General features: G+C 32.6%; 5 protein-coding genes, 2 long non-coding RNA genes and 1 pseudogene across 7 annotated transcripts; 2 read left to right on the top strand and 6 right to left on the bottom strand.

The window, feature by feature from the left end:
- Positions 1-396: 396 nt before the first annotated feature.
- On the bottom strand, positions 397-1,025 carry LOC146950456 (uncharacterized). The gene has a single exon (XM_085746402.1). It carries the CDS (start codon positions 901-903, stop codon positions 637-639), a length of 267 nt encoding a protein of 88 aa, XP_085602528.1. The 5' UTR covers positions 904-1,025; the 3' UTR covers positions 397-636.
- Positions 1,026-2,373: 1,348 nt separating this feature from the next.
- LOC146950455 (uncharacterized) lies at positions 2,374-2,769 on the top strand. The gene has a single exon (XM_085748641.1). The coding sequence runs from the start codon at positions 2,374-2,376 to the stop codon at positions 2,767-2,769; it is 396 nt and encodes a 131-aa protein (XP_085604767.1).
- A 1,352-nt stretch (positions 2,770-4,121) lies between these two features.
- LOC146950454 (uncharacterized) lies at positions 4,122-4,572 on the bottom strand. Its single transcript, XM_085746401.1, has one exon. The coding sequence runs from the start codon at positions 4,490-4,492 to the stop codon at positions 4,217-4,219; it is 276 nt and encodes a 91-aa protein (XP_085602527.1). The 5' UTR covers positions 4,493-4,572; the 3' UTR covers positions 4,122-4,216.
- A 1,278-nt stretch (positions 4,573-5,850) lies between these two features.
- On the bottom strand, positions 5,851-6,528 carry LOC146950453 (uncharacterized). The gene has a single exon (XM_085746400.1). The coding sequence runs from the start codon at positions 6,382-6,384 to the stop codon at positions 6,130-6,132; it is 255 nt and encodes an 84-aa protein (XP_085602526.1). The 5' UTR covers positions 6,385-6,528; the 3' UTR covers positions 5,851-6,129.
- Positions 6,529-8,936: 2,408 nt separating this feature from the next.
- LOC146950452 (uncharacterized) lies at positions 8,937-9,965 on the bottom strand (annotated as a pseudogene).
- Positions 9,966-14,636: 4,671 nt separating this feature from the next.
- LOC146950451 (uncharacterized) lies at positions 14,637-16,739 on the bottom strand. Its single transcript, XR_015027542.1, has 2 exons — positions 15,367-16,739; positions 14,637-15,289 (listed from the first exon to the last, which is right to left on the bottom strand). It is a non-coding gene; the product is annotated as an uncharacterized LOC146950451 (long non-coding RNA).
- LOC146950450 (uncharacterized) lies at positions 16,459-17,228 on the top strand. The gene is made up of 2 exons (XR_015027541.1): positions 16,459-16,892; positions 17,010-17,228. It is a non-coding gene; the product is annotated as an uncharacterized LOC146950450 (long non-coding RNA).
- A 4,413-nt stretch (positions 17,229-21,641) lies between these two features.
- Positions 21,642-22,115, bottom strand: LOC146950449 (uncharacterized). The gene has a single exon (XM_085746399.1). The coding sequence runs from the start codon at positions 22,016-22,018 to the stop codon at positions 21,743-21,745; it is 276 nt and encodes a 91-aa protein (XP_085602525.1). The 5' UTR covers positions 22,019-22,115; the 3' UTR covers positions 21,642-21,742.
- Positions 22,116-22,420: the final 305 nt, after the last annotated feature.

The raw sequence follows: 22,420 nt of genomic DNA, 5'->3' as shown, positions 1-22,420 counted from the left end.
GTTGAACAGTGTATAAATGAAATGATCCATAAATCCAATAACTTAAAAAGTTTTTGGTTAAAATATAATTTTCAATTTACTTGTGTTCTTGCTCTATGACCAATATATGATTCCCAAGATTCCCTCTTGACAAATGACAACCCTAAGCAAAATGATCTGCCTTCCATGGTACTCAATGCAAGAGTTTCACATTTCTCACACAAATTCAAAATTGGAGGAAAATTTAAAAACTAAATTCACATCACAAATATTTTTTCATCAATAAATTAAGCTGGTAAATTTTTATTGATAGCAAATTTACATAAAGGAAGTGCTATTTTAACTTTTGAGCACTCAGCTCTCAAGTTTCATACAGAAATACACATCAGTGACACCATATTTTTCTGTGATGCTGAATTTTGCTAATTTTGTTTCCGTTTTTTTGTTCTAAGAATTTGGACCCAATATGCTCAAGAACATGATGGTTCTCAATGGTTCCTCTGCTTTCCTCTTCTTCTCATCACTCATGAGTTCTTTTGGAATTGTTGAAGAAGTAGGAGATAGCTTCTGTGCATGAGCTAAGGAACTCATTCATTGCCCTTTGATCCTTCAATGTATCCACCATTCCAACTCTTGTTGCAACAACGAATGCTCCTCTTAGTTGGGACCCCAACAACTCAAGTACATAACTTTCCTTAAAGATTCCTCTGATTGCTTTGCCTTTTGTTGTCTAGAATTAGAAACCATAGCAGAAGAAGAAGAAGATGAAAGTTTCTTTGCTTGAGAAAACGATCTGACATTATTTTTCACGTGATTTTGAACTGACTTTAGGGTATGGTTCCATCTGCATATTCCTTGATCTTTCAATGCTTCCACAACTGCAACACTGCCTGCAGCTACCCATGCTCTGCTTGTTGAACTCATTTTGTCTTATGATTCTTGAAATTCAAGTGATTTTGTAGCTATTTAGATGACAAAGAAAATTGATTAGTAGTAGTGTATGTATCTTGTGTTTTTGGTTGGTTGATGAAGAAGAGTGAAGGAGGTTGTTATATATATGAAGCTTTGAGATGCTAAAGTTAATAGGTTGATGAAACGCCCAAAGAATAGGAAAATACCGGGGGCTGAAAGCTATTGTTAGTTGTTTTCTAGACTATGGTTTTTGAGTTAGATATATACCATTGACACATTAAACTTATCTCTATCTTATTTATATATTTTTTATTCATCCAATGATTTTTTTTTAAAAGCCAATATTCATCTAATCTTATTATTAATATATAGAAGACAGTGACAGTGGCAAGATGGCACTCAAGCTAGCAATATCTTTCTCACTCATGTCACAAATTCTCTTATGTCGTATCTCAGCTATTATTTAACTATATGAACCTTTTTAACTATTTTAACTTGTGCCATGTAAACTGTGAACACTTCGCACCTCTTGCAACAATCATAAAACTATTTGTATGTTTTTAAGTGTCACACAAAAACAAGTTATTATAATTTGTTTAGGCGACATATCTTGATTGAAATTGACATTCATTGTTCCACTGAATGTCGTTGTTTGAAAGATCGAGATCACTTATTTTTTTAACGCGACTTTATTACAGGTGACTTTGGAGTCATATTTTTGGCTGGTTAGGCTTTTCAACATTTCATCACAATAACAACGGTAACATTCTAGATCATCTCCTTCAGTTTGATGGGCTAGGAGGTTCTTCCAAAAATTATCGCCTAGCTTTTAACATCATATAGATTTCTGTACAAAGGAGAGGAATGAGAGGATTTTCAATCATAAGGTTGACCTTCTTCATTCATTAACTGAAAAGGTTAAGGTTCAGATGTATTGGTATTTAAAAGTGTATTAATATGTATTGTTTGATTGTGATTGTCTCACTTGGAGGCTACATCCTTTGACGTGTTTAAACGCAGTTTCCTAATTTTTATTTTCTTTTTGCTGCATGGGCAACATGATTGTGCAATGTAATTTTGTGGATTGTTAGCTTTCTCTGATACACATTGTGCTGGAGGGGCTTTTTTAGTTCATTAATATATTTTCTTAGCATTTTAAGAAAAAAGGTTCTCACAACCTTTGTAACATAAGGGCTCTTGGTGGAATATCTTCCTTGCCGGCCTCGAGTGGGTTTAGAGATATCGTAATTTGATGTGCCTTAACAACGAGACTTGGTTACTTTTTCGTCTCAATTCTAATATTTTTAGTTCTGTTGAATCCACCACCTTGAGCTTTCAACACGAGAGAAGTGATGCTCCAACAAATCACCTAATTAAATAGAATAACAACAATCATATTTGTTCCATTCTCAATGTTGATGGAGCTGCAATGGGGTTCCAATCCGAGCAGGTTTTGATGGTGTACTTCGTAATAGTCCATGCATGTATCTCACAGGATTTTCATGTTTCATCCCTCATTCAAATGACATATTGCAAGCAGAGCTCACAACTACTCACTACGGCCACCATATGGCTATCAACATGGGTATCAAAGAGTTGATTTGCTACTCAGAATCCCTTCTCTCAATCAATCTCATCTTGGGTCACACGCCGCAGTACCACATTTATGCTGTTCTTGTTCAGGACATCAAAGACCTTATGGCTACCCGAAACTACTTTGTCCATCATACAATCAAAGAAGGAAACCATAGTGATGACTTCATGACAAAATTAGGAGCTTCCGCAGATGATCTGTTTGTCATCCATTCTTTTCCACCGGTTGACCTCCTTCCTCTTCTCAGGATGGATTCGATGGGAATCTTATTCCCTACGCTTTAGTTTTCATTATCATGATTGATGATTGATAATGATGATGATGGTGGTTCTCTTTTGGCATGGAAATTTCTGTCTAAAAGGGTTTTTAATTCATTTTCTGATTTTTTTTAATTTTTTCAAAACAAAAAAAATGGAAAAAAAAAAAGAAAATGAATTAAAAAAAAAAAAGGCTTAATAGCACTTTTGGCCCCCTATGTTTGCGAAAGTTGCGATTTTAGCCCCTCACATAAGTGATGTGGGTGCCCTGTCAGCGTGGACCAGGTCAAAATTGACCATGGGGCCAAAAGTGCAAAGAAACCAAAACATAAGGGGCGGTTTTGTAGTTTTTAAATATAAGGGGCCAAAATCGCAACTTTTGCAAACATAGAGGGCCAAAAGTGCTATTAAGCCTTTTTTTTTTTATTATCTTTGTAACAAAGAAACCTTCATATATAACATATGGCCACTAAAAATAAATTCAGCTGGATATCTCAAACATTGTTTCACATCCTCTAGAGTTAATTTGGTATCATTGGACAATTCCAAATTAACCTCTCCAAAGCCAACACACTTTAAGGAACATTCATGAGCCAACTTCACATTATCAAATTTATCTGATGTATAAGAGCAAAAAATAACTCTTCTAAGAATGACATGTAATGAGGTATCAACATTGATCATCCAATTAAATGTACTATCAACAATATTAACAAGATTTTGCTCGTCAACAAGAAGCAAGTTTTTATATGTCAAACCAACACGATCTTCATCTGAATTTTCTTCATTTTTATTTTCATTATCTTTGTCCTTGAATTCATTCACCTTTTTAAAAAAGAAACAAACAACCTTTTGAAATGCCCGTTTTCAGCACTACTGATGTAGCACACAACTATAACTTGAATTTCATTTCTTGTTTCTCCCCTTAATTCAGTAACCAATGTATCCCCAGATCTGTGTAATAGGGTCCGTTGATCAACAACTATATCATCTGGCTTCATTGCACCAAATACAAATTTGTCTGATAAGTTGATGCTAGAGCTTATCCCACAATAATTAAGCATCTTTCTTTTGTTACATGTCTCACTCAAATTCAAAATTTGAGGAAAATTTGGAAAGTAAATTCACATCACAAAATTTATCACACAAATTATGGTATAGTCTAGTATACTTTTATTGATAGCAAATTTACACTACTCCATCTATTCGATCGTAATACACAAACATCAACTTTAATAGTTCTGTTTTAACCTGTAAGCTCTCAGCTCAAATTTTTTTATCACGAACAAATCAAGCTGTGATAAGTTTTTATGGATAAAAAAATTTTACGGTACTACCAAATTCAATACTGATCAGGTATGCACTGAGAAACATAGATATGTGGAGAATAAACTTCCTCATTGAATAATATTGCCGTTTGATATTACAAACTTTACATGATTAATCTAATCTAACATCACTATGTACAAATGAATCAATTGGGACCCCAACAACTCAAGTACATGACAGTCCTCAAAGACTCCTCTGCCTGTTTGGCCTTCTTGTCATCCTTAAATTTGGTAGCAACAAATGAAGAAGAAGAGAAATTCTTTGCTTGAGACATTGATCTAACACGGTTTTTAAGGTGTTGTTGAGCTTGTCTTAAAGCATAGTTCCACCTACAAATACCAGCTTGATCTTTCAAAGCCTCCACAACTCCGACACTTGCAGCCACCATCCATGCTTTGCTTGTTGCTGTTGCACGATTCATGATTTTTGGTTGTTAATTTTTGGATATCAAAATTTAGAAGTAGATGATAAGTTGTTTGTTTGGTAGATAAGAAAATGAGATTGTTGATTGATGGAGTAGAAAGGAGTGATGGTTAATCTTATTTATATGGATTGAAATAAGATACCATGAGCTAGCTAGATAAATAACACACTTGGTTTTGGAGAAACCATAGGCTATGTACTGGTTTTGGAAATTAATTAAAACAAAATAATCTACCTTGGACCACTTTGCCATTACGTTCACTCCATCTAACTCACTTTAATGGTTCCTTATCTTAAACGTGCCTAAAAATTTTGTTTTGATGTTAAAAAAAAAAAAAATGGAAATTGTGTATTTTATTTTTGAAAGTTAAAAAAGTATTCATTTTAATATAAAACTTGACTTTTTTTTTCTTTTCTACTTTTAGTTTGTTAATCAGTGTCACGAAGACACCTATTAACAAGACTTCATTTTAATTATAACATAATTTAAATATCATGTGTGCATCCCCCTCCGGTCAAATATTCAACAAAGAAACCTCTAATCAAATAAGATTAAATAGGTGACAATTTTTTCATCTTTACATGTTTCAAAGATATTATCTCTCAAAAAAAATTTCAAAGATATTATATTTTGGCCTCGAGGATGGACAGAAGCAACGGCAATCCAAGATACCATTTTATAGGGATATCAAAATTATTATTTTTACTTAACAGTTAGTATTATATGGATATATTTCTTTCTAACTCACTTTGATTAATTCTATTTAAAATATATTTTTAGAGAATATAATTTTGATTATGAATAATTTTTTTGCAAAGAAAAATACAAAAATAATAACATTCAAATAACTTTTTTTTAAGAACATTCAAATAACTAAAAGGACACAATTTAATTGATTCGCCAAGAGCATCAAAAATCTTAAGACGGGCCCTGATTAAATTATAAGCTACACATTGCATAATATATGCTGGATCCGGTTTTGAACTGTGAACAATTCACATATTCATTTTAAAGGTGAATTTCTAGTTATTAAGCGCTTGAAAAAAAAAACATAAAAGGTCAATGATGCCCAAAGAAATCTCATATGTTTTGTATATGAGATTAAGCTTTTTAGGCGAGTTTAAGCTTTTTATGGTAAAAGTTTATTTACCTCTTTACTTTAATTATGTTCAAGGCTATTATATATTATATATTTTGTATATATTAATTCAATTATTAATCTAACAAATTGTGGATTATTTTCTACCAATATTCTTATATATTGCTGCCAAGTTTCGTCTTCAATGCTTGTTCAATTTTTTAGTAAATCTCATGTTGTTCTGCAAGCTATTAAACTCTAAATATAAATCCACGAATAAAAGTTTAAAAAGAGTCATATCCATGTAAAATACATCTCATAAAATTTCCACAAATAAAAAAAAAAAACATCATTCATCATATCATATCATATAATAATAAATCCTATATATACCCAAATCTCTACCATGCAAAAGGTTGATCACTTCCAAGACCACTTCATGATCCAAAGCAATAAAAGGCATGATTCATTCACTTGTTAAAGACTCAATTAATCTTGATCAAAAACTTTTGTGCTTGATTGGATCTTCCTTTGCATAAATGAAATGTTGATTTCTTTAGTTGGGACCCCAGCAGCTCAAGAACATGACAGTTCTCAAAGATTCCTCCGACTGTTTGGATTTCTCATCCTTCAATTTTGTTGAAGAAATTTTGTTGTTGGCATGAGACAATGATCTCATATTATGTTTAGCATGCTGTTGTGCTGATCTTATAACACTGTTCCATCTGCATATTCCTTGATCCTTCAGTGCCTCCACAACGCCAACACTTGTTGCCACACTCCATGTCCATGCTCGGCTTCTTGAACTCATTGTATATAAATTGTTTAGAAGAAAGGTAGACTGTTAAGTAATTTGATGTGTTTGATATTGATTAATTGTTGATGAGGTAGTAGTGATGTAGAAAATAGGCTCAGGTTGTAGTGTTAATATATAGTGTTGGGATAGAAAAAGTGACAATAATTTAGTTTGGGAGGAAAACCAGATGCTGTGTGGAGTGCGTGTGGGTGGAAAATAAAAAGAGGAACATGGTTTTTGTTTTGTGGGTTATTTTTGTCGTTAGGTGAATTGAAATAGATAGGGTATCTATAAAATATATCAATCCATGCATTTGGACTTGATTTGTAACCGTAGGACCATGCAAATTGCACTAGGTACTCATTGTAGTTCATGTAAGTGACAATTATAATGTTGTAGTTATAGAATCGTTTAGTACTGTACGGAACCACGGTTTGTAATGTGTGTGCAAAATGCCTAAAACCATTGTTTGTCGTAAAAAACCAGCTGGTGATGAGGTATAATTTGGTGCAGCTGAAATTTGATACTTGGACCTATGTGAATATGCGTGTGATAAATATAAAGCATGATAATAAGGAAGATAAATAATATACTTTTTTTTTAAAAGAAATAATAATCAGTGATGTCTTTAACTTAATAAAATAACAATAAAAATGAACATTATATACGATGCTTATACAAACGGAATAAGTTGTACAAGTCATTTCCTTTTAAAAAATTTCAGTAAGGTTAATTATTTTCTATTGACTAGGATTTACTTATTCATGTAAGTTAAGAAAACTGCACGAGTTAGTTGGAGATTTGACGGTGCTGTGACAAACTAAATACACTACCATCCGAGTGGAATCAAGTTTTGCTATCTTTTTTTTTACAAGCAATATTAAATCGAGTATAAGGGATAATCAAATCCCATTACAATAAGTTAAGAAATTACACGTTTTGAAGTCATACAATAGGTTTCAACCACCAATCTGAGTAAACAAAATTTTTATTAGGCCTCTCCCCACTTATGAACCAAGACTACGATAGGTGCTTTATGGGACCGACCACCTCCTAAACATTTGCAACTTTGCCTTTAAAGAGAACATCATTACTCTCCATCCAAATACACCATACGTTGTTAACCATGTGAGATGCGACGCCTTTTTTCTCCTTTTCCCTTTGCATATGTTGTTGAAAATAATGAAATTTGACACTACTTAACTACTCCATCCATGAGATTGAACACCCATCCATGTAATAACTAAGGTCCACACCTCTGAAGTCTTAACACAGATCGCCAACAAATGACTAACAGATTCAACTTCATTGAAACACCAAACACAACATTGTTGGTGCACATTTCTTATGACACATCTCTTCCATAATTCTACTCTAGTTGGTAGTTTCTCTTGAAACAATAGCCATCAAAAGAAGCTAATTTTTGTTGGGACAGTGGTGGTCCATAAACGTTCAGTGGCTTTCGCGAAGTCTTCATCAAATTCTGTGATAGAACACAGGCTGTACAGCAGCTTATAACATGATTTTACCGGGAAAAAAAACAGCCCCGAAATTCGGCAGCCAGTCGCACGAATCAGCCACATCAAATTTCGGGCTGACAGAGTGAACTCAACAGAGGCAGCATGTGTGACAGTCAATTTTATTCCAAAACATATTCCAGTGCCAAATATTTTCCTGCCAATATCCCGATTCCGCTCCTTTAACTTCTTTGTTCTCTGCATACCAAAAAGAAATGGGGAAACCTTAAGCATAGTGGTTGCTCCCCTAGCCAAGAATCCTTCCAAAACAGAATATTTTTACCATTTCCAAGTCATTTTTTAATTGTGTTGAAGAACCAATTTGCTTTCAAATTATCTACATTCAAAATTGAACACAAACCACCCCACATAATGAATCTAACCTTCAGCAAACAATTCCATCCTTACTAAGAATATTCCCCAATATTTGTCGTCAATATGCGGATGGAATTACCCCACCATTATTTCCATTTTGGTATTCAACGTCAGAATATGATTTGTTCTAGTTTCTAATGCTTTGAATCCCACTTCCAATTGTTTTTGTTTGCATGAACTTTTAGTAGCATATTTTTTTAATAAAAAATGGGAAATTGTATGAAGAAATTATTATAATTAGAGTGACCAATTTTACAAGGATTTGAACACTGTCCCTTAATATTGTAAAGGGACACTCGTGGACTAGCTTCTAGATAGCATATGAATATGATTGATCATGCTAGGATAATCCATTGCCTATATGTTTGATGTTTCTTTGTTAATATATTATTAAGTGTGAGTGTGAGTCTCGTTAAATATAAAAGTGGATATTAAACACCGTATAAGCGAAATGATCCATAAATTTAATAACATAAAGTTTTTGGTTAAAATATAATTTTCAATTTACTTGTGTTCTTGCTCTATGACTAATATATGATTCCCAAGATCCCCTCTTGACAACACTCAGAATTTATAAACTAATTAACAAAAAAAAATTGCCTTCCATAGTACTCAATGCAAGAGTTTCACATTTCTCACTAAAATTCAAAATTGGAAGAAAATTTAGAAACTAAATTCAGATCACAAATATTTTTTCATTAACAAATTAAGCAGGTAACTTTGTATGAGAAATGCTAGCAACACTCTCTTTTAAACACTCTCTCTAGCACTCACTCTTTTATTGGGTGAAATTAATGTGGAACCTACACTTTGAAAATGGAACCCACATAAAGTGGTGGGTCATACATTGATTTCACCCAATAAAAGAGTGAGTGATAGAAAGAGTGGTCAAAAGAGAGTGTTGGTAGCAAATTTACATAATGGAAGTGCTATTTTAACTTTTGAGCACTCAGCTCTCAAGTTTCATACAGAAATACATGTGATATATCAGTGACACCATATTTTTCTGTGATGTTGAATTTTGCTAATTTTGTTTCCATTTTTTGTTCTTATAATTTGGACTCCATATGCGCTCAAGAACAAAAATGATTCTCAAAGACTCCTCTGCTTTCCTCTTCTTCTCACCACTTCATCAGCTTTTCTGGAATTGTTGAAGAAGAAGTATGAGATAGTGGCATGATGAGCTATGGAAGTCATTCATGTGCAATACCCTTGTTCCTTCATTGTATCCACCAGGCCAAGTCTTAATTAGGACCCCCAACAACTCAAGTACATGACTTTCCTCAAAGATTCTTCTGATTGCTTTGCTTTCTCTTTTTGTTGTCTGTTAGCATTAGAAACCATAGCAGAAGAAGAGGATGAAAGTATCTTTGCTTGAGAAAAAGATCTGACATTGTTTTTAACATGATTTTGAACTGATTTTAGGGTATGATTCCATCTGCATGCATATTCCTTGATCTTTCAATGCTTCCACAACTGCAACACTGCCTGCAGCTACCCATGCGATTTGCTTGTTGAACTCATCTTGACTTATATTGATTGATTCTTGAAGTCATTTTCTTGCTTTTTAGATGACAAAGAAAATTGCTTACTTGAAGTGGTATCTTGTGTTTTGGTGGAACAAAAGAAGAGTGAAGGAAATTGTTATATATAGAAGTTTATAGACGCCCAAAGAATATAACTAAACCAGGAGCCGAAAGTTGCTGTCATGGTTTCCTAGACTACGGTTTTCAGATATATGCATACATCACCTCTATCTCAATTAAATATTTAAAATTTTCCAAATATTTTTGAATCTTATCCTTATATGAAAAAGAGATCAAATATCTCATCTGATTCTTTAAAGTTTTGTTTTTACTAAACTAGACTAGATGATTCCATTAAGTTTGTGAGGAAAACAAGAGGCTGTGTTGGCGATGTATTGTTGGTGGGAAAAAAGGCACATGGTTTTGGTTTTTTGGGGTATTTATTTTGTCGTTACATGAATTGAAATAGGAAGTTGTATCAAAGAAAATCTCAATACTTGTATTTGGACTTCATTTGTAATCGTAGGACCACACAACTTGCAATTTGCCAATGCTCATTCATTGCTAATCCTTAATTCATATATATATATATATATATATATATATATATATATATATATATATATATATATATATATATATATATATATATATTATTGGTACCGTTGAAAAAAATATAAAAAAACCAAGCGAAATCAAATTTTAGTTACTAAAATGAACCGAACTGATTAAGATATTACTCCTTTAGTATACACTTATAGTATATGCTTATTAAACTCTAAAGCAAAACTAGTAAACAAGCATTTGATATTAATAAAAAAAATGAACTGAGCTACAACTAATGTCCAAAACGGGAGACGGTGACATTGATACATATAAAATTAAAATAAGTGTGATTTCAGGTTTTTGATTTTGTTTCTTTTAGTTTAAAATAAAATTATCATTTTTGTACGTGTTTACGCTGGATATACGGTTTGCATAAATTCTGTTAACGATCGTTAACATTTCCCTAAATAATATGGTTGTAATGTGAGAATAAATAATAGGGTCTTCTAAACGATCGTTAACATTTCCCTAAATAATATATATGTTAGAAATACAAATAGATTTTAACTTTAAATCCTTATTACATTTATGCTTGCCTATAACACTCGCTCTAACAGTGAAGGTTGATCAACAACATCTTCCCTTTAGGTTCCTTAATTTATTTTCTATAGTGCACGTTTTGGTTGCACTAAAAAGAATAATCAGTAAGCATGTCATCACAGTAGATATGAATCTAATAAAATGAATACCACAAAAATCTTCCATGAATATGAAAAAAATTGTGCACTTGAATGACCATATTAAATCATAAATTAAAACTATCGTTATATGTAATAATTATTAACATTCTCCACTAAAGAATTCATCTTAAGATTTATCATAAACTTTTTCAGACATCTCCCTATCAATAACACTTCTAAATATTCAAATTCAACCATCATCCTTGCTCAAATTCTTCAATTTTGGGTTCTAATAATGCAATATTAAATAAATTAAATTCCTAACCAATTTCCCACAAGTCAACTAGCAAACTTTTGAAAGTATTATTTTAGACTGAGTCCCGAACTAAACAATTGATCAATAGAAAACCGACGATACATCTGCAATTCAAGATCTGAAAAAGAATATAAGCAAAAGGTTCACTCATGCTACCAAATATTAATATTTGATCTAAAGCATGAATCAAATATAAAAACAAAATAAAACCACAAATCAAGAGCAAATCAACTAAAACCCAAAAATTAACTATTGCTCCTCATGTAAAAAACATCCCGACAGATTTTGAAAAAACAAAAAATCAATGGTTACCTACAACAAATGTAAAATAAAATTACAAACAAACAAAAAACATACAATGTGATAATTAAAAATATTAAATGCTAAACATGCAAAACAATAAAACAATCATTTTATTTCAACATGGTCTTGTATCTTTCAAGTCATAAAACCCTATACCCCTTTTTGGGGCTGAAATATTCTCCGGTCGCTGAAATTGCAAACGAAATTGGCATAGGTGACAACTCTGCCAAATTGTCCAATTCATCCTGCAAAGGCCTACTAGGCGCTGGAGCACTTGCCGGAGTCTGCATTGGCAACTCCTTTGCAGGCCCAGTAGACGCATCCTTAGCGGCTTGCTTTCCATCAAAATGATTTTTCAGAAGGATTTTTACATCCTCGGGTGTTTTCTCATAAGGTTTCACTTCTCCCTTGATCCCTAATTGATTTTTTTTGGCTCTAGTGATTCCTCCAGTTGGGTGTCCGTAAAAATCACATAAAATTATTTTTTTACTCTCGTCTTTGTAAGAACTCCATCGCCAACCAATATCAGTGGATTCACGATGAATAGGTTTAAAAAAACCCTTGGCAGTTGGTGTTAGATTTGCAGATGAAGTTGATGCCATTGCAAACAAAATCAAGTAAGAATTGGGCGAACAGAACCAAACCTAAACATAACAAGAATAAATTATTAAAAATGAAGCAGAACACAGAACGCAAAGAGGAAAATCGAAGCAGAACACAGGGAAAAAAAAGATAAAACAAACTTTTACAAAGAAATAGAGCATCAATGACAGAACACAAAATAAAGATGAAGAGAGATGGCAGAGCAAGACAAAGGAACAATCAAAGAGGAAGGAACCGGGAAGCAATGTAGGCTCAAAGAGAAGAAGGAACAAAACAAGATGCAGCGGCCACAATTGTGCTCTTAAACACCTAGGTAAGATAATTAGGTCACCCAAAAGGTTATGAAGATACTAATATACCCTGAATAAATTAAACAATTTAAAAAATTAAATCTTTACGAGAATTTTCTCCTAAAACGAAAATAACATGGTTAATCATGTTATTGTTGTTTAAGAGAGTACCGCGAACAAATCTGTTAACCATGTTATTGTCGTTTTGGGAGAAAATTCTCATAAAGATTTAATTTTTTTAAATTGTTTTAATTTATTCAGGGTATATTAGTATTTTCATAATCTTTTGGGTGAACTTACCTAGGTGTTTAAGAGCACAATTGTGGCCGTTGCATCTAGTTTTGTTCCTTCTTCTCTTTGAGCCTACATTGCTGCCCGGTTCCTTCCTCTTTGAGTGTTCCTTTGTCTTGCTCTGCCATCAGTCTTCATCTCTATTTCTTGTTCTGTCATTGCTGCTCTATTTACGTGTAAAGGTTTGTTTTATCCTTTTTTCCCCTGTGTTCTGCTTCGATTTTCCTCTTTGCGTTATGTGTTCTGCTTCATTTTTAATAGTTTATTCTTGTTCTGTTTAGGTTTAGTTTTGTTCGCCTAATTCTTACTCGGTTTTGTTTGCATTGGCATCAACTTCATCTGCAAGTCTAACACCAACTGTCAAGGGTTATTTTAAACCTATTCATCGTGAATCCACTGATATTGGTTGGTTATGGAGTTCTTACAAAGACGAGAGTAAAAAAACAATTTTATGTGATTTTTGCAGACACCCAACTAGAGGAATCACTAGAGCCAAAAAACATCAATTAGGGATCAAGGTAGAAATGAAATCTTGTGAGAAAGCACCTGAGGATGTAAAAATCCTTCTGAAAAATCATTTTGATGGAAAGCAAGCCGCTAAGGATGCGTCATTTGGGTCTGCAAAGGAGTTGCCAATGCAGACTCCGACGAGTGCTCCAGCGCCTAGTAGGCCTTTGCAGTATGAATTGGGCAGTTTGGCAGAGTTGTCACCTATGCCAATTTCGTTTGCAATTTCAGCGACCAGAGAATTTTTCAGCCCCAAAAAGGGGTAGAGGGTTTTATGATTTGAAAGATACAAGACCATGTTGAAATAAAATGATTGTTTTATTGTCTTGCTTGTTTAGCATTTAATATTTTTAATTATCGCATTGTATGTTTTTGTTTGTTTGTAATTTTATTTTACATTGTTGTAGATAACCATTGATTTTTTGTTTTTTGGGAATCTGTTGGTATGTTTTTCTAACATGAGGAGCAATAGTTATTTTTTGGGTTTTAGTTGATTTGCTCTTGATTTGTGTGTGTGTGTGTGTTTTTTTTTTTTTTTATATTTGATTCATGCTTTAGATCAAAGATTAATATTTGGTAGCATGAGTGAACCTTTTGCTTATATTCTTTTTCAAATCTTGAAATGCAGATGTATGGTCGATTTTATGTTGATCAGTTGTTTAGTTCGATACTAAGTCTAAAATAATACTCATTCAAAAGTTTGCTAGTTGACTTGTGGGAATTTGGTTAGGAATTTAATTTATTTAATGTTGCATTATTAGAACCAAAAATTGAAGAATATGAGCAAGGATGATGGTTGAATTTGAATATTTTGAGTACAAAAAATGGTTACCTTTTAACTTTTTGATACTCAACATTAAAAATAATTGGTGCAAATCTTAATATTTATATTATATGTATGTATTATTATACCATAAACTTTGTCTGATATGTGCAATATTTTTTTCTGTAAAGTTTGCATAGTTTTTTTTTTCTAAGGTTTAATTCAACCGTTAAGTATACTTATACTTATAAGTCTGTTCAAATTGAATAGATCTATCTATCTATTTAGCTACCTATCTATTAGTGTTTGTGTATGGGCTCGTTTGAATTGACTTATTTTTGAGCTTATGCAAAATAGCTTATGCAAATTAACAAGTCTTTATATGTTATTTATAGCTTGGGGAAGTAGTTTATGAAAAAAAAAACTTATTATGATATAATTTTTGTTAGTGAAAACTTATGAATTAACAAAAAAAACTTATTTACTTGCATAAGCTATTTTTCATAAGCTCAAAGATAAGCCGATCCAAGGAGACACTCTTTTTCTTCACTTTTTCATCTTAAATTTTCATCATTCACCGCAATCATTTGAGTTTGTATAATGACATAAGTTTTACGAGACAATTTATGACATTTTTTATAAGTTTTTAACAGCTTATTTCCACAAGTTCTTCAAGATAGCTTACCAAACAACTTATAGCATATACAAGAAATAATTTAACATTATTTTATATTTTAATATATAAACAACTTACGTAAGCTTAGACGTAAGGTCTTATCATGATAAGCACTTGTGTTGTAAGCTGCAAATAAGTTGTTTATCTAAACAAGTAGTCGATGTCTGATCTTTGCACCAGTTAAAAACCCAAGTACTGGACATGTGAGGCAAATTTCAGCCATTGATGGATGACCCTTTCAAGCTTTTGATCATAGGCACAAATACCATTTTAACCTAAAGCATGACTAAAAAACTACAATGCGAGATGCATGCTGAAATTCAACTATGATTCAAGTAGTTTACTACACAAAACAAACTAAGTAGCCATTTTTAAAAACTTGGGTAGTGTAGAGAATGATGTAACTCTAAGTAGCCATTTTTAAAAACTAAGTAGTGCCCAACTCTCCAGAGTCGTCCAACCTTTGGCAGTGTAGAGAATGATGTAACTCTAGTAAGATTGGTTAGAATTTTAATACAATCCAAGCACTGTAAATATACGGATGATGTTGTAATTATTCAACCAATGTCAAATAAGAACTAATGATATACTATTAAAAACACACCTTGATGGCCAAATCTCGAGTCGGACAGATAATAAGAGCCTGAGGAGAATAAACGGCAGGATCTATGGTATTTAGGGAAGCAAGAACCATACACGTTGTCTTCCCAGCTCCTATATGGGCTTAAGCAATCATGCTTTTCCTAGGATTATGATTATTGAGACGTAACGCCATTGCATGCAACTCCAGTGGGGGACTTCTCACCCCATTATACTCATGAATATTTGGAAGAATATATTGTGATAACAGGTTTTTGTACGACGATAACAAATCGTCGTGTTGATATGGAATCGAATTGACCTGCATAAAATTCAAAAATTCGTTAAAATTTTGCAAAGCTTTAAGAAAACAAACAAAAACCTGAGAAAACATCGTGCACGCGGAAGTTCGGGGATGCCATTGTGATAACAAATAACTGCAATAAATTAAAAATGTTACATTAAAATTAATATGATCATATATACCGTACCGATCGAAGAAGACACTATCGAACATTGTATGAACAAAAACCCTAAAAAACAAATTAAACAAGCAATGAAATAATAAAAGTTGAAGCTATAAAACCTATAACCCTAAAAATCAAATTAAATAAGCGATGAAATAATAAAAATTGTATCTTTGAACAAGTAATTTTAAACACCAAAAATATAAAACCTAAAACGCTAAAAAATAAAATTAAAGAAGCAATGAAACAATACAAATTGTAGCTTTAAACAAGCAATGTTAAACCCTAAAAATATAAATCTGAAAAAATAAAATAAAAAAAAGCCATGAAACAATAGAATTGATCATATGAACATATGAAAATGTAAAAATTGAAGAATTAAGACAAAACCCTAAAAATTTGAAACTATAAATCACAGTAATCACTGAAACCCTAAAATCAAATTAAAGAAGCAATAAAACAAAAATTCGCATACCAATGAAATGTTACCTGAAAGTTTTTGGAGAAGAAAGAAGTTATGAAGAAACGGCAGTGACGAACGGCTTTGACGATTGGTGGTAAGTAGGGCTGGATATGATTTTTAAAACCGGCCCAAACCAGCTGAATTAGGTGGGCCGAAACGTAACGAGTCGGGTCGGGCGTTTAAGTGGTTAATTCGGTTCAGCTGCAATGGTTTGGGGGTGGCTATTATTGGTCAGTTACGGGTTGTAAATTACAACCCACGGAAAAACTGTTTCGAACCGAGTACATCCCATAATAACATCACTAATATCCAGCCCAAGATCCAGTCCAGTTCAGCCCATATATATATAGTTAGTGAGAACATGAAACCCTAGTTCTCTCATTCCTGTCTGCTGCGGCCGCTTTCCTTCCATACATCAGAAATCTTTTTTCCTTCAAATCAAACATCATAAAAAAAACCCACAAATCACAGATCATCACAAAATCGTTCATCTTCTTCCATTTTCCACAAAAAACTTCAAACAAAAATCACAAACAACTATGTTAACCAAGATTTTCAACCTTCTTTTCTTTTTCGTTACATAAATCCGAATCTCAATCTAGTTTTTAAGATCTCTAAAAGGTTTGTATGCTCTAATCTCATTTGTTCATATTTTTATACTTTTTTAATATTTATTTTCACGCTTAAGATAAAAGATTTGTTTCTAATTAAATATTTTTTTTACTTGTTTCTGTTTAGGGTTCATTGGCTATTGGAAACACTAGAGATGGAGGCTGAACAAGGAAATGATACTATAATTTTGGATAACATTGAGTTGGAACTTGTAAATGTGCTGGTTTTTTTTTTTTTTGACTAATTATGTTTCTATGAATATAATTTGTTGTGTTTTTTGTTGTTGTGTTTAGTTATTATATTTCTGTGAATGAAAAATGCTAACCGACCGATTGTCCACCCCTACTGGTAAGGCTTCAGATTGTATCACAAGGTAGAAGCTTTCGTTTTTTTTTTTGCACAAAAAAAAATGCGATATTAAAAACCTAATAATAATTTTTTTTCCTCCTCTCAATTGTTTTTCTTTCTTTCCTTTCAAAAAAAATGTCAAACAAAAATAATATTTTTTTTGAGAAAAATAATAATAATATAACGAGCTTTTCTTTTTGCTTTTTGTGATAAAAGTTAAACTTTATTAAACTAATTTTTTGATGGTATTTTAATTTTTTTAGGGGTTTATTTTTTTGGGTACACTTTTTTTTTGAGCAGATTGAGGGTACTTTAATTAAACTAATAATAACAATAATGTTTAAAACTAAAACTATATGTCCCCATAAATATTCAGAATATTATTTTTAGTTTCTATAAAATAAAATTGCATTTTTTTAGTCATATACAATTTTCCATCAAAACTTTTAATTGTTGTAAAAAAAATTGTCAGCATTTGTTTTCCTGTAAAATTTTCTGCCAATTTTATTTCTATTAAATGCTACTGGAAAATGTTGTAGAAATTAAAAAATGTGATTTTATTCTGTAGAGTATTTAAAACAAAATTTTGAATATTTATAAGGACCAAAATCATATTTACAAAATTTTGAATATTTATAAGGACCAAAATCATATTTAACCCAAATATTTACTTTTACATTTAACTTTTCTACTAAAAATATTTACTTTTCGATTTAACTGCTCTATTGTTGTTTGACTTCTTCAAAAAAAACTGCTCTATTGTTGTTTTCAACTCTACAATTAACTAAACCTATAACAAAAATAATAAATGAGGGGGATTTGCAAGATTGATTCTCTGCAAATAAAATGTAATGGCGGAAACAGAGTAATGACGACGATTATAATTATTTGAATCCTTTCTATGTCCTTGTTGGACGAAACATATTCATAGTTTAATTACTATTTAAGGGCTATGCTTATGACGCCTAAAAAAGTAAGACATATTACAGTTATGGTTCCATATAGGCCCTCTTCGTGCAATGTTGCTCCTCTAAGATTAGTAGGGACTTATATTCTCACGAGCGTTTGGAAACGTTACACATAATTATACAAGATAAATTCCGATTTCTCGGTAAACTGACCTAGCAAATAATATATATCTCGATTCCGGTTGGAATGTTGAAAACTTAATCAAGGATTATTAACTAGGTTTTATTCAAGATCAAAGGAACTAAAAAGCATTAAGAATGATCTATATTAAATGAGCATAATTCAAATAGTATTCATAAAAGAATACATCATGGTAAGTGAATACATCTCCAAAGATAGAAAGATAAGTAGACATACATAATAACAAGTGGAAAGGGATCGAGAAACACCCTTTTTTGTTGCTCTGGTCAAACTTTTTAGCCTCTGAACCGTTATGCTTCTAAATGAATGATGGTGGAATGAAGCATGATTTAAACATGCAAACTTTTGCACATAGCATGCGCGGGGCGCGTGGCATAAAAATAGCAAAAGTTGTTTTCTCTGTGTATGCAAGGCTCATGGACCAATGAGTTCTTTCGTGCTTTGCTGTCAATGTGTGAGACGCATTGATCATATGCAAAATCCCTTATGTGTTTCATTCTTCATGCATTTTTTTTTATCCTTGATATGAGATTGGGACTTGAGACAAAATTTCCCCAAATTGTTTTGTCTTTAAATTTTCTCTTTAAATTCTCATTGTACTTGATTCTCTAGCTTTCGCAACTTCCATGAGATGTCTTAGTTTGCCAAATTACACGATTTATACAACAACAACAACAACAACAAAAAACAACTCAAATCACATATTAAATTCTCTTATAAATTAGTTATAATTTTGACGCCGTATAAATTATTTTTATTAATCATTAGTCTATTTTTAATATAGTATAAGTAAAATAGACAAGCCTTGGACTCAAAGGTTTGTTTCACCCCATCCAACCTTGGTCTCTCCCATGCCGAAGTAGAAACATGATTCATAAAAAATTCCACCACCTCCCTTCTAATCTCCTACTTCATACACCCATTTGTTGCCCACATTTAACGTCTTAATCCCATTTCTAAGAGCCCTAGATTTGATGCACCTATGGAAGTACTTTGAATTTGCATCACCCTCTTTAAGCCACTTTGATTTAGACATTTGTAGCAACATAGACTCCTTACTCTTCCACAATCTCCACAACTCCGCAAACTTCAACATTCTATCCTCTACTTCTTGCATAGTCAACATTCCCATCTCACTCTTAGCATCCAATTCCTCAATATCGTCCCTTAAACTCACCAACCTCATCTCCACATTCCCATACTCTACCTTATTCCACTCTCTAATATCCCCCTTCAAACCCTTTAACTTGGACTTCAACACAAACCTCATCCACCCACTCCCATCGTGGTTCCCCCAAGCTCTCTCCACCACCTTCTTAAACTCCCAGTTTTCAAGCCAGTGATTGTTGAACCGAAACGACTTTGGGCCCCAATCGGTAGTATCCGTCTTCAACACCAATGGACAATGGTCGGACACATATCGAGGAAGCGCCCAAAGAAAACAAATACCCTAATACTTCCCCCACTTCTCTGATACCAAAGCCTTGTATATTCTACTCATAGATAGACCATTTGGATGAAACCAAGTAAACTTCCTTCCCACAAGATTCACATCTTCCACCTCCAAATCTTCAACAACCTCATTAAATAAGATAATCTTTGATCGCAACTCCACACTCGTCACCCCATTAACACCCTTCTTTCTTCCCTACTAATCGCTGCATTAAAGTCACCGATAAAATACCAAGCACCTACACCCAAGTAGTTCCATAGAAAAACAAGCTTCTCCGACAACCTTCTCTTTGCCACCAAATCACATTTAGAATACATGTTGATAATAAAACACCTCTTCCTAGTAACCCCTCAATCTACGCACACTCCAACCCTTCACCCACAAAAGAAAAAATAAACTTAGCTTCGAACTTACGCCAAATAGATAAAATACCTCTGCTATTTCCCACCAAAGGAAGGAGACCCATTGACAATCCTCATCACCCCAAAGATTATAGCATAAAGACTCCGAAATGGCCACCATCTTCATCTCTTGGATAGCTAAAAAAATCAACCCTTTGTGTACGTACCAAATCTCTAATTTTCTTCCGCTTCACCACTCCCCCCAACCCTCTAACATCAAAGGACAACACTATCATTAAGAACTTGCTCTTCTCTCCCTTATTACTCTATTAACCACATCCCACCCCACCCTCCTGAATATGTGTAGATGATAAGTTGTGAGAATATAATAGAACAAAAAAATTAACATTATACGATGCTTACACAAATGGAATAAAATGTACAAGTAATTTTCTTTTAAATAATTCCAATAAGGTCTCATAGTTTCCTATTGACTAGGATTTACTAATTATTCTTGTGAGTCGAGAAAACTGCATAAATTGCTTGATGATTTAACCGTTCTATGACAAAGATAAATACATTATCTGAGTGGAATCCAGATTTGCTATTCTTAAACAATGATGCAGTAAATCTAAATAGTTAAATGAAGGTTACAATACAATACATATACATGACTCAGATCAGATTCCAACTTTATTAGATTGGATCCAACACACAACTTAGAATCTAAACCGTGTCCTTTTGAGAAAAAATTCAGTTTAAAGTGGTTATAGATTTAGTATATTACGTTTAACATAAGGTGTACAAGACCGGACTAGGATCTACAATGTAATACATTGAAACAAATGCAGAGACTATTAGATTCCGAGTGATTTTTTTTGTTTGTTTAAGATTGTTTTCTCTAAATCTAATTGTCCCTACCACTGCATGAAGCTATGTATTGAACTTAGAAGAGAATGCAGAAAATACAAAGATCACAATAGATAGCTTGCAGCTCAAGAATGAAACTTAGATGGCATTTTCGACACTTCACTTTCTTCTTCTTTGTTTTAGTTCAGTTAGCTACCAAGCATATGCTATAACTGTATATATACCAATGTAATAACTGATTCATCAATAAGATTTTTCCCTCTTTTGTTCATTTGATAATACTATGGAGGATTCAAACACACACAGCAATTGAATCATAATGGAAATAAGTCCCTAAAATACACAAAGGAAGTAAAATCCATAATAAATAAAAAACGTGAGATATGAATCTCACTTATAGCATGAGCATCTAGGTAAACCATATTCTCTTATTAATTAAAATCGAATTAGCGATTATTTTTAACTGCCAACAATTTAGGTTTTCTTAAAAAATTATCACGAACAAATCAAGTTGTGATAAGAGGCTATTTATTAAGAAAGAATTTACAGTACTAGCATCTAATCATCATAATACACACACTCATCCCCAAATTCAATAGTCAATACTGATCGGGTATGCACTGAGAAACATAGATATGTGAAGAAGAAACTTTCCTCATTAAATAGTAATATTGCAGTTTGATATTACAAATTTTACATAATTAATCTAGTATCTAACATCACTATGTACAAATTAATCAATTGGGACCCCAGCAGCTTAAATACATAACAGTCCTCAAGGACTCCTCTGCTTGTTTGGCCTTCTTCTCATCCTTAAATTTGGTAGAAAGAAATGAAGAAGAAGAGAAATTCTTTGCTTGAGAAATTGATCTAACACGGTTTTTAAGGTGTTGTTGAGCTTGTCTTAAAGCATAGTTCCACCTACAGATACCTGCTTGATCTTTCAAAGCCTCCACAACTCCAACACTTGCAGCCACCATCCAGGCTTTGCTTGTTGCTGTTGCACTACTCATGATGTATAATGTTACAATTAATTTTTGGATATCAAACTAAGATGTAGATAGTGTTGTTTGGTAATTAAGAAAGTGAGTTTGTTGATTGATTGATGATGAAAAAATGAGTGATGGTTGGTCTTATTTATATGGACATTCCAAGATTGATCAGTGGAACAATATACCAGGAGCTAGCAAGATAAAAACACACATGGTTTGGACAAAACAGAGGCTATGTCTAGTGGTTTTGGAGATTAAATAAAAGAAAAAACAAAAGAATGTAACATAATCATGGAATACATTTACTCTAACCCATACAATCCACCTAATGGTTCCTTATCCTAAACGTGCCTTAAAATTTGTTTTCAATATGTTTCTTTCATGATTTGAATATCTTGTTTGCAATCACTTTAGTCAAATAGG

This window comes from Medicago sativa, chromosome 2 (genome assembly GCF_051527215.1).
Source record: "Medicago sativa cultivar Bolivia chromosome 2, Bolivia_mono, whole genome shotgun sequence".
NCBI classification, from domain to species: domain Eukaryota; kingdom Viridiplantae; phylum Streptophyta; class Magnoliopsida; order Fabales; family Fabaceae; genus Medicago; species Medicago sativa.
This window is presented reverse-complemented; position numbering and strand designations above follow the sequence as displayed.

Excerpts from the sequence above, each read along its gene's own strand:
- LOC146950455 (XM_085748641.1), top strand. The coding sequence starts at position 2,374 with ATGTATCTCACAGGATTTTCATGTTTCATCCCTCATTCAAATGACATA.
- LOC146950454 (XM_085746401.1), bottom strand. The coding sequence starts at position 4,492 with ATGAATCGTGCAACAGCAACAAGCAAAGCATGGATGGTGGCTGCAAGT.
- LOC146950456 (XM_085746402.1), bottom strand. The coding sequence starts at position 903 with ATGAGTTCAACAAGCAGAGCATGGGTAGCTGCAGGCAGTGTTGCAGTT.
- LOC146950453 (XM_085746400.1), bottom strand. The coding sequence starts at position 6,384 with ATGAGTTCAAGAAGCCGAGCATGGACATGGAGTGTGGCAACAAGTGTT.
- LOC146950449 (XM_085746399.1), bottom strand. The coding sequence starts at position 22,018 with ATGAGTAGTGCAACAGCAACAAGCAAAGCCTGGATGGTGGCTGCAAGT.